Source organism: Bombina bombina, chromosome 10 (genome assembly GCF_027579735.1).
Source record: "Bombina bombina isolate aBomBom1 chromosome 10, aBomBom1.pri, whole genome shotgun sequence".
NCBI lineage: Eukaryota > Metazoa > Chordata > Amphibia > Anura > Bombinatoridae > Bombina > Bombina bombina.
This window is the reverse complement of record NC_069508.1, coordinates 213119890-213134887: the sequence shown is the minus strand read 5'-3', so window position 1 is coordinate 213134887 and position 14998 is coordinate 213119890. Positions and strand designations below refer to the sequence as shown.

The 14998-nt window shown below is 45.4% G+C and overlaps 1 protein-coding gene across 1 annotated transcript in view; it reads right to left on the bottom strand.

Moving 5' to 3' along the window:
- Positions 1–1569, bottom strand: part of DNAJC6 (DnaJ heat shock protein family (Hsp40) member C6) — a 328505-nt gene extending 326936 nt beyond the window's left edge. The window contains exon 1 of the mRNA XM_053693681.1: positions 1272–1569. Within this exon, the coding sequence (XP_053549656.1) occupies positions 1272–1500 (229 nt within the window). The 5' untranslated portion in view covers positions 1501–1569. The remainder of the gene's footprint in view (positions 1–1271) is intronic.
- Between the last annotated feature and the right edge of the window lie 13429 nt (positions 1570–14998).

Here is a 14998-nt window from a genome sequence, read left to right as displayed (position 1 = left end):
TCATGCAGGGGTCAGGGAGAGACAGCACAGCTCATGCAGTGGTCAGGAAGAGACAGCACAGCTCATACAGAAGTCAGGGAGAGACAGCACAGCTCATGCAGTGGTCAGGGAGAGACAGCACAGCTCATGCAGTGGTCAGGGAGAGACAGCACAGCTCATGCAGGGGTCAGGGAGAGACAGCACAGCTCATGCAGGGGTCAGGGAGAGACAGCACAGCTCATACAGGGGTCAGGGAGAGACAGCACAGCTCATGCAGTGGTCAGGAAGAGACAGCACAGCTCATACAGAAGTCAGGGAGAGACAGCACAGCTCATGCAGTGGTCAGGGAGAGACAGCACAGCTCATGCAGTGGTCAGGGAGAGACAGCACAGCTCATGCAGGGGTCAGGGAGAGACAGCACAGCTCATGCAAGGGTCAGGGAGAGACAGCACAGCTCATGCAAGGGTCAGGGAGAGACAGCACAGCTCATGCAGGGGTCAGGGAGAGACAGCACAGCTCATGCAGTGGTCAGGAAGAGACAGCACAGCTCATACAGAAGTCAGGGAGAGACAGCACAGCTCATGCAGTGGTCAGGGAGAGACAGCACAGCTCATGCAGTGGTCAGGGAGAGACAGCACAGCTCATACAGAAGTCAGGGAGAGACAGCACAGCTCATGCAGATGTCAGGGAGAGACAGCACAGCTCATACAGAAGTCAGGGAGAGACAGCACAGCTCATACAGAAGTCAGGGAGAGACAGCACAGCTCATGCAGGGGTCAGGAAGAGACAGCACAGCTCATGCAGATGTCAGGGAGAGACAGCACAGCTCATACAGAAGTCAGGGAGAGACAGCACAGCTCATGCAGGGGTCAGGGAGAGACAGCACAGCTCATGCAGATGTCAGGGAGAGACAGCACAGCTCATACAGATGTCAGGGAGAGACAGCACAGCTCATGCAGGGGTCAGGGAGAGACAGCACAGCTCATGCAGGGGTCAGGGAGAGACAGCACAGCTCATACAGAAGTCAGGGAGAGACAGCACAGCTCATGCAGGGGTCAGGGAGAGACAGCACAGCTCATGCAGATGTCAGGGAGAGACAGCACAGCTCATACAGATGTCAGGGAGAGACAGCACAGCTCATGCAGGGGTCAGGGAGAGACAGCACAGCTCATACAGATGTCAGGGAGAGACAGCACAGCTCATGCAGGGGTCAGGGAGAGACAGCACAGCTCATGCAGGGGTCAGGGAGAGACTGCAGGGAGAGGGGAGCAAACGCCATTGCTGTTCAGTACCTGAGCTGTCCATGGTGCTGAAGCCTGGCTGCCTGGCGGGGCTCTTGGATACGGGCGATGCTGAAGGTGCTGGGCCCCCGGAAGAAGCTACCGTTGCCGGGCTCAGTCCCGCCTTGCTCCCTGCTCGCTCTGTGCCGCTGCTACTCGGTTCCCCGTTGGTTTCCACCAGCTGCAAAGACTCATAACCGTCATTGTTGGTTTTTTTGCGGTAGCTACCGAGCAGGCTCATGGGTCAGTCAGCAAGAAGCAGAGTTGTGGCCCTAGGCTCGGGGATTACACTGGGCAGGGCAGGGCAGCCATTGCTACAGCTCCTCTGTCACAGGGAAATGGGCGTCTTTGTCCGGCACCCTCCCCCTCTGTACTCAGTGCTGATTCATTAGAGCTTTGTGCTGTACTGGGGCCCATATGGTACCTCACACTCACTGACAGCAGAGGAGCAAAGCCTGAGTGTGCAGTGAGTGAGGGCCACAGATAGAAATAATCCCACCTGGTCTTAGTTTTTATTGTAATTCTGCTTAATGGCCCAAGGTTTACAACATAAATATCTAACTGGTTCAAATGGAGATTATTCTCATTATGCCTGAGATATATAATACAGCATACAGATATACAGTGTATACAGCACAGGCTGCCTAGGGGAACTAGATAAGGGGGAGCTCACTGCTATCCTCTTGTACACAGTGACAGTGTATACAGCACAGCCTGCTCAGGGGAACTAGATAAGGGGGAGCTCACTGCTATCCTCTTGTACACAGTGACAGTGTATACAGCACAGCCTGCTCAGGGGAACTAGATAAGGGGGAGCTCACTGCTATCCTCTTGTACACAGTGACAGTGTATACAGCACAGCCTGCTCAGGGGAACTAGATAAGGGGGAGCTCACTGCTATCCTCTTGTACACAGTGACAGTGTATACAGCACAGCCTGCTCAGGGGAACTAGATAAGGGGGAGCTCACTGCTATCCTCTTGTACACAGTGACAGTGTATACAGCACAGCCTGCTCAGGGGAACTAGATAAGGGGGAGCTCACTGCTATCCTCTTGTACACAATGACAGTGTATACAGCACAGCCTGCCTAGGGGAACTAGGTAAGGGGGAGCTCACTGCTATCCTCTTGTACACAATGACAGTGTATACAGCACAGCCTGCTCAGGGGAACTAGATAAGGGGGAGCTCACTGCTATCCTCTTGTACACAATGACAGTGTATACAGCACAGCCTGCTCAGGGGAACTAGATAAGGGGGAGCTCACTGCTATCCTCTTGTACACAATGACAGTGTATACAGCACAGCCTGTCTAGGGGAACTAGATAAGGGGGAGCTCACTGCTATCCTCTTGTACACAATGACAGCGTATACAGCACAGCCTGCTCAGGGGAACTAGATAAGGGGGAGCTCACTGCTATCCTCTTCTTGTACACAGTGACAGTGTATACAGCACAGCCTGCCTAGGGGAACTAGATAAGGGGGAGCTCACTGCTATCCTCTTGTACACAATGACAGTGTATACAGCACAGCCTGCTCAGGGGAACTAGATAAGGGGGAGCTCACTGCTATCCTCTTGTACACAATGACAGTGTATACAGCACAGCCTGCTCAGGGGAACTAGATAAGGGGGAGCTCACTGCTATCCTCTTGTACACAATGACAGTGTATACAGCACAGCCTGCCTAGGGGAACTAGATAAGGGGGAGCTCACTGCTATCCTCTTGTACACAATGACAGTGTATACAGCACAGCCTGCCTAGGGGAACTAGATAAGGGGGAGCTCACTGCTATCCTCTTGTACACAATGACAGTGTATACAGCACAGCCTGCCTAGGGGAACTAGATAAGGGGGAGCTCACTGCTATCCTCTTCTTGTACACAGTGACAGTGTATACAGCACAGCCTGCCTAGGGGAACTAGGTAAGGGGGAGCTCACTGCTATCCTCTTGTACACAATGACAGCGTATACAGCACAGCCTGCTCAGGGGAACTAGATAAGGGGGAGCTCACTGCTATCCTCTTCTTGTACACAGTGACAGTGTATACAGCACAGCCTGCCTAGGGGAACTAGATAAGGGGGAGCTCACTGCTATCCTCTTGTACACAGTGACAGTGTATACAGCACAGCCTGCCTAGGGGAACTAGATAAGGGGGAGCTCACTGCTATCCTCTTCTTGTACACAGTGACAGTGTATACAGCACAGCCTACCTAGGGGAACTAGATAAGGGGGAGCTCACTGCTATCCTCTTGTACACAATGACAGTGTATACAGCACAGCCTGCTCAGGGGAACTAGATAAGGGGGAGCTCACTGCTATCCTCTTGTACACAGTGACAGTGTATACAGCACAGCCTGCTCAGGGGAACTAGATAAGGGGGAGCTCACTGCTATCCTCTTGTACACAGTGACAGTGTATACAGCACAGCCTGCTCAGGGGAACTAGATAAGGGGGAGCTCACTGCTATCCTCTTGTACACAGTGACAGTGTATACAGCACAGCCTGCTCAGGGGAACTAGATAAGGGGGAGCTCACTGCTATCCTCTTCTTGTACACAATGACAGTGTATACAGCACAGCCTGCTCAGGGGAACTAGATAAGGGGGAGCTCACTGCTATCCTCTTCTTGTACACAATGACAGTGTATACAGCACAGCCTGCCTAGGGGAACTAGGTAAGGGGGAGCTCACTGCTATCCTCTTGTACACAGTGACAGTGTATACAGCACAGCCTGCTCAGGGGAACTAGATAAGGGGGAGCTCACTGCTATCCTCTTCTTGTACACAATGACAGTGTATACAGCACAGCCTGCTCAGGGGAACTAGATAAGGGGGAGCTCACTGCTATCCTCTTGTACACAGTGACAGTGTATACAGCACAGCCTGCTCAGGGGAACTAGGTAAGGGGGAGCTCACTGCTATCCTCTTGTACACAATGACAGTGTATACAGCACAGGCTGCCTAGGGGAACTAGGTAAGGGGGAGCTCACTGCTATCCTCTTGTACACAGTGACAGTGTATACAGCACAGCCTGCTCAGGGGAACTAGATAAGGGGGAGCTCACTGCTATCCTCTTGTACACAATGACAGCGTATACAGCACAGCCTGCTCAGGGGAACTAGATAAGGGGGAGCTCACTGCTATCCTCTTCTTGTACACAGTGACAGTGTATACAGCACAGCCTGCCTAGGGGAACTAGATAAGGGGGAGCTCACTGCTATCCTCTTGTACACAGTGACAGTGTATACAGCACAGCCTGCCTAGGGGAACTAGATAAGGGGGAGCTCACTGCTATCCTCTTCTTGTACACAGTGACAGTGTATACAGCACAGCCTGCCTAGGGGAACTAGATAAGGGGGAGCTCACTGCTATCCTCTTGTACACAGTGACAGTGTATACAGCACAGCCTGCCTAGGGGAACTAGATAAGGGGGAGCTCACTGCTATCCTCTTCTTGTACACAGTGACAGTGTATACAGCACAGCCTGCCTAGGGGAACTAGATAAGGGGGAGCTCACTGCTATCCTCTTGTACACAATGACAGCGTATACAGCACAGCCTGCTCAGGGGAACTAGATAAGGGGGAGCTCACTGCTATCATCTTGTACACAATGACAGTGTATACAGCACAGCCTACCTAGGGGAACTAGATAAGGGGGAGCTCACTGCTATCCTCTTGTACACAATGACAGTGTATACAGCACAGCCTGCTCAGGGGAACTAGATAAGGGGGAGCTCACTGCTATCCTCTTGTACACAATGACAGTGTATACAGCACAGCCTGCTCAGGGGAACTAGATAAGGGGGAGCTCACTGCTATCCTCTTGTACACAGTGACAGTGTATACAGCACAGCCTGCTCAGGGGAACTAGATAAGGGGGAGCTCACTGCTATCCTCTTGTACACAGTGACAGTGTATACAGCACAGCCTGCTCAGGGGAACTAGATAAGGGGGAGCTCACTGCTATCCTCTTGTACACAGTGACAGTGTATACAGCACAGCCTGCTCAGGGGAACTAGATAAGGGGGAGCTCACTGCTATCCTCTTCTTGTACACAATGACAGTGTATACAGCACAGCCTGCTCAGGGGAACTAGATAAGGGGGAGCTCACTGCTATCCTCTTCTTGTACACAATGACAGTGTATACAGCACAGCCTGCCTAGGGTAACTAGGTAAGGGGGAGCTCACTGCTATCCTCTTGTACACAGTGACAGTGTATACAGCACAGCCTGCTCAGGGGAACTAGATAAGGGGGAGCTCACTGCTATCCTCTTCTTGTACACAATGACAGTGTATACAGCACAGCCTGCTCAGGGGAACTAGATAAGGGGGAGCTCACTGCTATCCTCTTGTACACAGTGACAGTGTATACAGCACAGCCTGCTCAGGGGAACTAGGTAAGGGGGAGCTCACTCCTATCCTCTTGTACACAATGACAGTGTATACAGCACAGGCTGCCTAGGGGAACTAGGTAAGGGGGAGCTCACTGCTATCCTCTTGTACACAGTGACAGTGTATACAGCACAGCCTGCTCAGGGGAACTAGATAAGGGGGAGCTCACTGCTATCCTCTTGTACACAGTGACAGTGTATACAGCACAGCCTGCTCAGGGGAACTAGATAAGGGGGAGCTCACTGCTATCCTCTTGTACACAGTGACAGTGTATACAGCACAGCCTGCTCAGGGGAACTAGATAAGGGGGAGCTCACTGCTATCCTCTTGTACACAGTGACAGAGGAGACAGCACAGCCTGCTCAGGGGAACTAGATAAGGGGGAGCTCACTGCTATCCTCTTCTTGTACACAATGACAGTGTATACAGCACAGCCTGCCTAGGGGAACTAGATAAGGGGGAGCTCACTGCTATCCTCTTCTTGTACACAATGACAGTGTATACAGCACAGGCTGCCTAGGGGAACTAGGTAAGGGGGAGCTCACTGCTATCCTCTTGTACACAGTGACAGTGTATACAGCACAGCCTGCTCAGGGGAACTAGATAAGGGGGAGCTCACTGCTATCCTCTTGTACACAATGACAGTGTATACAGCACAGCCTGCTCAGGGGAACTAGATAAGGGGGAGCTCACTGCTATCCTCTTGTACACAGTGACAGAGGAGACAGCACAGCCTGCTCAGGGGAACTAGATAAGGGGGAGCTCACTGCTATCCTCTTGTACACAATGACAGTGTATACAGCACAGCCTGCTCAGGGGAACTAGATAAGGGGGAGCTCACTGCTATCCTCTTGTACACAGTGACAGAGGAGACAGCACAGGCTGCCTAGGGGAACTAGATAAGGGGGAGCTCACTGCTATCCTCTTGTACACAGTGACAGAGGAGACAGCACAGGCTGCCTAGGGGAACTAGATAAGGGGGAGCTCACTGCTATCCTCTTGTACACAGTGACAGAGGAGACAGCACAGGCTGCCTAGGGGAACTAGATAAGGGGGAGCTCACTGCTATCCTCTTGTACACAGTAACAGTGTATACAGCACAGCCTGCCTAGGGGAACTAGATAAGGGGGAGCTCACTGCTATCCTCTTGTACACAGTGACAGTGTATACAGCACAGCCTGCTCAGGGGAACTAAATAAGGGGGAGCTCACTGCTATCCTCTTGTACACAGTGACAGAGGAGACAGCACAGGCTGCTCAGGGGAACTAGGTAAGGGGGAGCTCACTGCTATCCTCTTCTTGTACACAATGACAGTGTATACAGCACAGCCTGCCTAGGGGAACTAGATAAGGGGGAGCTCACTGCTATCCTCTTCTTGTACACAGTGACAGAGGAGACAGCACAGCCTGCTCAGGGGAACTAGATAAGGGGGAGCTCACTGCTATCCTCTTGTACACAATGACAGTGTATACAGCACAGCCTGCTCAGGGGAACTAGATAAGGGGGAGCTCACTGCTATCCTCTTGTACACAGTGACAGAGTAGACAGCACAGGCTGCCTAGGGGAACTAGCTAAGGGGGAGCTCACTGCTATCCTCTTGTACACAGTGACAGAGGAGACAGCACAGCCTGCTCAGGGGAACTAGATAAGGGGGAGCTTACTGCTATCCTCTTCTTGTACACAGTGACAGAGGAGACAGCACAGCCTGCTCAGGGGAACTAGATAAGGGGGAGCTTACTGCTATCCTCTTCTTGTACACAGTGACAGAGGAGACAGCACAGCCTGCTCAGGGGAACTAGATAAGGGGGAGCTCACTGCTATCCTCTTCTTGTACACAGTGACAGAGGAGACAGCACAGCCTGCTCAGGGGAACTAGATAAGGGGGAGCTCACTGCTATCCTCCTGTACACAGTGACAGAGGAGACAGCACAGCCTGCTCAGGGGAACTAGGTAAGGGGGAGCTCACTGCTATCCTCTTCTTGTATACAGTGACAGAGGAGACCAAAGCAAAGCAGTGTTTCCTGTGTTGGCCCTGACCTGATGTTCTTTTATTTACATGAAAACCACTGTTGTTATTAAAGGGACACTAAACACAATTTTTTCTTTAATGATTTAGATAGAGCAGCATTTGTAAGCATCTCTCTAATTTACTCCTATTATCAATTTTTCTTCGTTCTCTTGTTATCTTTATTTGAAAAGCAGCTTAGGAGCCAGCCCATTTTTGGTTCAGCACCTGGGTAGCGCTTGCTGATTGGTGGCTACATATAGCCACCAATAAGGAAGCACTATCCAGGGTCCAGAACCTAACACTGTGGGGCCCATTTATCAACCCCCGAAAGACCGCTGCTCCATAACCTGTCCGCCTGTTCTGATGAGACGGACAGGAATCACCGGAAATCAACCCGATCGGGTTGATCGACACCTCCCTGCTGGCGGCCGATTGGCCGCGAGTCAGCAGGGGGCGTCGTTGCAATCCTGAATACGGAGAGCTTATTGCTCTCCGCATTCAGCGAGGTCTTGCGGACCTGATCCGCACTGTCGGATCAGGTCCGCAAAACCTTTAATAAATAGCCCCTGTATCTCCAGTTGATAAATCTCTTGGACTCTCAGCAGCAAGTTTCACCTCTAAAATCTGATCCATTTCCAAACTTAACCCTTATCATGCAATCATATACTGTAATTATTATTATTATCATTTATTTGTATAGCGCCGCCAAATTCCGTAGCGCTGGGTAATTAACCCCTTAGAGTTAAAGGGACAGTCTACTCCAGTATTGTTTAAAAATATAATTTATTACCCATTCTCCAGTATTGCACAACCACCACTGTTATATTAATATACTTTTTACCTCTGTGATTACCCTGTATTTAAGCCTCTGCAGACTGCCCCCTTATCTCATTTATATTAATATACTCTTCACCTCTATGATTACCTTGTATCTAAGCCTCTGCAGACTGCTCCTTATCTCAGTTATATTAATATACTTTTTACCTCTGTGATTACCCTGTATCTAAGCCTCTGCAGACTGCTCCTTATCTCAGTTATATTAATATACTTTTTACCTCTATGATTACTTTGTATCTAAGCCTCTGCAGACTGCCCCTTATCTCAGTTATATTAATATACTTTTTACCTCTGTGATTACCTTGTGTCTAAGCCTCTGCAGACTGGCCCTTATCTCAGTTATATTAATATACTTTTACCTCTGTGATTACCTTGTGTCTAAGGGGCCCATTTATCAAAGGGCTTGCGGACCTGATCCGACACTGCGGATCAGGTCCGCAAGACCTCGCTAAATGCGGAGAGCAATACGCTCTCCACATTTAACATTGCACCAGCAGCTCACAAGAGCTGCTGGTGCAACGCCGCCCCCTGCTGACTCGCGGCCAATCGGCCGCCAGCAGGGAGCTGTCTATCAACCCGATCGTATTCGATCGGGTTGATTTCCGGCGATTCCTGTCCGCCTGCTCAGAGCAGGCGGACAGGGTTATGAAGCAGCGGTCTTTAGACCGCTGCTTCATAAGTTGTGTTTCTGGCGAGTCTGAAGACTCGCCAGAAACACGGCCCTTCAAGCTCCGTACGGAGCTTGATAAATGGGCCTGTCAGCCTCTGCAGACTGCCCCCTTATCTCAGTTATATTAATATACTTTTTACCTGTGTGATTACCTTGTAGCTAACCCTCTGCAGACTGCTCCTTATCTCAGTTACATTAATATACTTTTTTACCTCTGTGATTACCCTGTATCTAAGCCTCTGCAGACTACTCCTTATCTCAGTTATATTAATATATGTTTTACCTCTGTGATTACCTTGTATCTAAGCCTCTGCAGACTGCCCCCTTATCTCAGTTATATTAATATACTTTTTACCTCTGTGATTACCCTGTATCTAAGCCTCTGCAGACTGCCCCTTATATCAGTTATATTAATATACCTTTTACCTCTGTGATTAGCCTCTGCAGACTGCTCCTTATCTCAGTTATATTAATATACTTTTTACCTCTGTGATTACCTTGTATCTAAGCCTTTGCAGACTGCTCCTTATCTCAGTTATATTAATATACTTTTTACCTCTGTGATCACCTTGTATCTAAGCCTCTGCAGACTGCCCCTTATCTCAGTTATATTTATATACTTTTTACCTATGTGATTACCTTGTATCTAAGCCTCTGCAGACTGCCCCTTATCTCAGTTATATTAATATACATTTTACCTCTGTGATTACCTTGTATCTAAGCCTCTGCAGATTGCTCCCTTATCTCAGTTATATTAATATACTTTTTACCTCTGTGATTACCTTGTATCTAAGCCTCTGCAGACTGCCCATTATCTCAGTTATATTAATATTCTTTTACCTCTGTAATTACCTTGTATCTAAGCCTCTGCACACTGCTCCTTATCTCAGTTATATTAATATACTTTTTACCTCTGTGATTACCTTGTATCTAAGCCTCTGCAGACTGCCTCCTTATCTCGGTTATATTAATATACTTTTTACCTCTGTGGTTACCTTGTATCTAAGCCTCTGCAGACTGCTCCTTCTCTCAGTTATACTAATATACTTTTTACCTCTGTGATTACCTTGTATCTAAGCCTTTGCAGACTGCCCCCTTATCTCAGTTATATAAATATACTTTTTACCTCTGTGATTACCCTGTATCTAATCCTCTGCAGACTGCCCCTTATCTCAGTTATATTAATATACTTTTTACCTCTGTTATTACCTTGTATCTAACCCTCTGCAGACTGCCCCTTATCTCAGTTATATTAACATACTTTTTACCTCTGTGATTACCCTGTATCTAAGCCTCTGCAGACTGCCCCTTATATCAGTTATATTAATATACTTTTTACCTCTGTGATTACCCTGTATCTAAACCTCTGCAGACTGCCCCTTATCTCACTTATATTAATATACTTTTTACCTCTGTGATTACCTTGTATCTAACCCTCTGCAGACTGCTCCTTACCTCAGTTATATTAATATACATTTTACCTCTGTGATTACCTTGTATCTAAGCCTTTGCAGACTGCCCCCTTATCTCAGTTATATAAATATACTTTTTACCTCTGTGATTACCCTGTATCTAATCCTCTGCAGACTGCCCCTTATCTCAGTTATATTAATATACTTTTTACCTCTGTTATTACCTTGTATCTAACCCTCTGCAGACTGCCCCTTATCTCAGTTATATTAACATACTTTTTACCTCTGTGATTACCCTGTATCTAAGCCTCTGCAGACTGCCCCTTATATCAGTTATATTAATATACTTTTTACCTCTGTGATTACCCTGTATCTAAACCTCTGCAGACTGCCCCTTATCTCACTTATATTAATATACTTTTTACCTCTGTGATTACCTTGTATCTAACCCTCTGCAGACTGCTCCTTACCTCAGTTATATTAATATACATTTTACCTCTGTGATTACCTTGTATCTAAGCCTCTGCAGACTGCTCCTTATCTCAGTTATATTAATATACTATTTACCTCTGTGATTACCTTGTATCTAAGCCTCTGCAGACTGATCCTTATCTCAGTTATATTAATATACTTTTTACCTCTGTGGTTACCCTGTATCTAAGCCTCTGCAGACTGCCCCCTTATCTCAGTTATATTCATATACTTTTTACCGCTGTGATTACCTTGTATCTAAGCCTCTGCAGACTGCTCCTTATCTCAGTTATATTAATATACATTTTACCTCTGTGATTACCCTATATCTAAGCCTCTGCAGACTGCCCCTTATCTCAGTTATCTTAACATAATGTTTACCTCTGTGATTACCCTGTATCTAACCCTCTGCAGACTGCCCCGTATCTTAGTTACATTAAAATACTTTTTACCTCTGTGATTACCTTGTATCTAAGCCTCTGCAGACTGCTCCTTATCTCAGTTATATAAATATACTTTTTACCCCTGTGATTACCCTGTATCTAAGCCTCTGCAGACTGCTCCTTATCTCATTTATATTAATATACTTTTTACCTCTGTGATTACCTTGTATCTAAGCCTCTGCAGACTGCCCCTTATCTCAGTTATATTAATATACTTTATACCTCTGTGATTACCTTGTATCTAAGCCTCTGCAGACTGCTCCTTATCTCAGTTATATTAATATACTTTTTACCTCTGTGATTACCCTGTATCTAAGCCTCTGCAGACAACCCTTATCTCAGTTATATTAATATACTTTTTACATCTGTGATTACCTTGTATATAAGCCTCTGCAGACTGCACCTTATCTCAGTTATATTAATATACTTTTTACCTCTGTTATTACCTTGTATCTAAGCCTCTGCTGACTGCCCCTTATCTCAGTTATATTAATATACTTTTTACCGCTGTGATTACCTTTTATCTAAGCCTCTGCAGACTGCCCCTTATCTCAGTTATATTAATATACTTTTTACCTCTGTGATTACCCTGTATTTAAGCCTCTGCAGACTGCCCCCTTATCTCAGTGATATTAATATACTTTTTACCTCTGTGATTACCTTGTGTCTAAGCCTCTGCAGACTGCCCCTTATCTCAGTTATATTAATACACATTTTATCTCTGTGATTACCTTGTATCTAACACTCTGCAGACTGCCCCTTATCTCAGTTATATAAATATACTTTTTACCTCTGTGATTACCTTGTAGCTAACCCTCTGCAGACTGCTCCTTATCTCAGTTATATTAATATACTTTTTACCTCTGTGATTACCTTGTATCTAAGCCTCTACAGACTGCCCCTTATCTCAGTTATATCAATATACTTTTTACCTCTGTGATTATCGTGTATCTAAGCCTCTGCAGACTGCTCCTTATCTCAGTTATATTAATATTCAATTTACCTCTGTGATTACCTTGTATCTAAGCCTCTGCAGACTGCTCCTTATCTCAGTTATATTAATATAATTTTTACCTCTGTGATTACCTTGTATCTAAGCCTCTGCAGACTGCTCCTTATCTCAGTTATATTAATATACATTTTACCTCTGTGATTACCTTGTATCTAAGACTCTGCAGACTGCTCCTTATCTCAGTTATATTAATATACTTTTTACCTCTGTGATTACCCTGTATCTAAGCCTCTGCAGACTGCCCCTTATCTCAGTTATATTAATATACTTTTTACCTCTGTGATTACTCTGTATCTAACCCTCTGCAGACTGCCCCTTATCTCAGTTATATTAATATACATTTTACCTCTGTTATTACCTTGTATCTAAGCCTCTGCTGACTGCCCTTTATCTCAGTTATATTAATATACTTTTTACCGCTGTGATTACCTTTTATCTAAGCCTCTGCAGACTGCCCCTTATCTCAGTTATATTAATATACTTTTTACCTCTGTGATTACCCTGTATTTAAGCCTCTGCAGACTGCCCCCTTATCTCAGTGATATTAATATACTTTTTACCTCTGTGATTACCATGTGTCTAAGCCTCTGCAGACTGCCCCTTATCTCAGTTATATTAATACACATTTTATCTCTGTGATTACCTTGTATCTAACACTCTGCAGACTGCCCCTTATCTCAGTTATATAAATATACTTTTTACCTCTGTGATTACCTTGTAGCTAACCCTCTGCAGACTGCTCCTTATCTCAGTTATATTAATATACTTTTTACCTCTGTGGTTACCTTGTATCTAAGCCTCTACAGACTGCCCCTTATCTCAGTTATATCAATATACTTTTTACCTCTGTGATTATCGTGTATCTAAGCCTCTGCAGACTGCTCCTTATCTCAGTTATATTAATATACAATTTACCTCTGTGATTACCTTGTATCTAAGCCTCTGCAGACTGCTCCTTATCTCAGTTATATTAATATACTTTTTACCTCTGTGATTACCTTGTATCTAAGCCTCTGCAGACTGCTCCTTATCTCAGTTATATTAATATACATTTTACCTCTGTGATTACCTTGTATCTAAGACTCTGCAGACTGCTCCTTATCTCAGTTATATTAATATACTTTTTACCTCTGTGATTACCCTGTATCTAAGCCTCTGCAGACAACCCTTATCTCAGTTATATTAATATACTTTTTACCTCTGTGATTACTCTGTATCTAACCCTCTGCAGACTGCCCCTTATCTCAGTTATATTAATACTTTTTACCTCTGTGATTACCTTGTATCTAAGCCTTTGCAGACTGCCCCCTTATCTCAGTTATATAAATATACTTTTTACCTCTGTGATTACCCTGTATCTAATCCTCTGCAGACTGCCCCTTATCTCAGTTATAATAATATACTTTTTACCTCTGTGATTACCTTGTATCTAACCCTCTGCAGACTGCCCCTTATCTCAGTTATATTAACATACTTTTTACCTCTGTGATTACCCTGTATCTAAGCCTCTGCAGACTGCCCCTTATATCAGTTATATTAATATACTTTTTACCTCTGTGATTACCCTGTATCTAAACCTCTGCAGACTGCCCCTTATCTCACTTATATTAATATACTTTTTACCTCTGTGATTACCTTGTATCTAACCCTCTGCAGACTGCTCCTTACCTCAGTTATATTAATATACATTTTACCTCTGTGATTACCTTGTATCTAAGCCTCTGCAGACTGCTCCTTATCTCAGTTATATTAATATACTATTTACCTCTGTGATTACCTTGTATCTAAGCCTCTGCAGACTGATCCTTATCTCAGTTATATTAATATACTTTTTACCTCTGTGGTTACCCTGTATCTAAGCCTCTGCAGACTGCCCCCTTATCTCAGTTATATTCATATACTTTTTACCGCTGTGATTACCTTGTATCTAAGCCTCTGCAGACTGCTCCTTATCTCAGTTATATTAATATACATTTTACCTCTGTGATTACCCTATATCTAAGCCTCTGCAGACTGCCCCTTATCTCAGTTATCTTAACATAATGTTTACCTCTGTGATTACCCTGTATCTAACCCTCTGCAGACTGCTCCTTACCTCAGTTATATTAATATGCTTTTTACCTCTGTGATTACCTTGTATCTAAGCCTCTGCAGACTGCTCCTTATCTCAGTTATATAAATATACTTTTTACCCCTGTGATTACCCTGTATCTAAGCCTCTGCAGACTGCTCCTTATCTCATTTATATTAATATACTTTTTACCTCTGTGATTACCTTGTATCTAAGCCTCTGCAGACTGCCCCTTATCTCAGTTATATTAATATACTTTATACCTCTGTGATTACCTTGTATCTAACCCTCTGCAGACTGCTCCTTATCTCAGTTATATTAATACACTTTTTACCTCTGTGATTACCCTGTATCTAAGCCTCTGCAGACAACCCTTATCTCAGTTATATTAATATACTTTTTACATCTGTGATTACCTTGTATA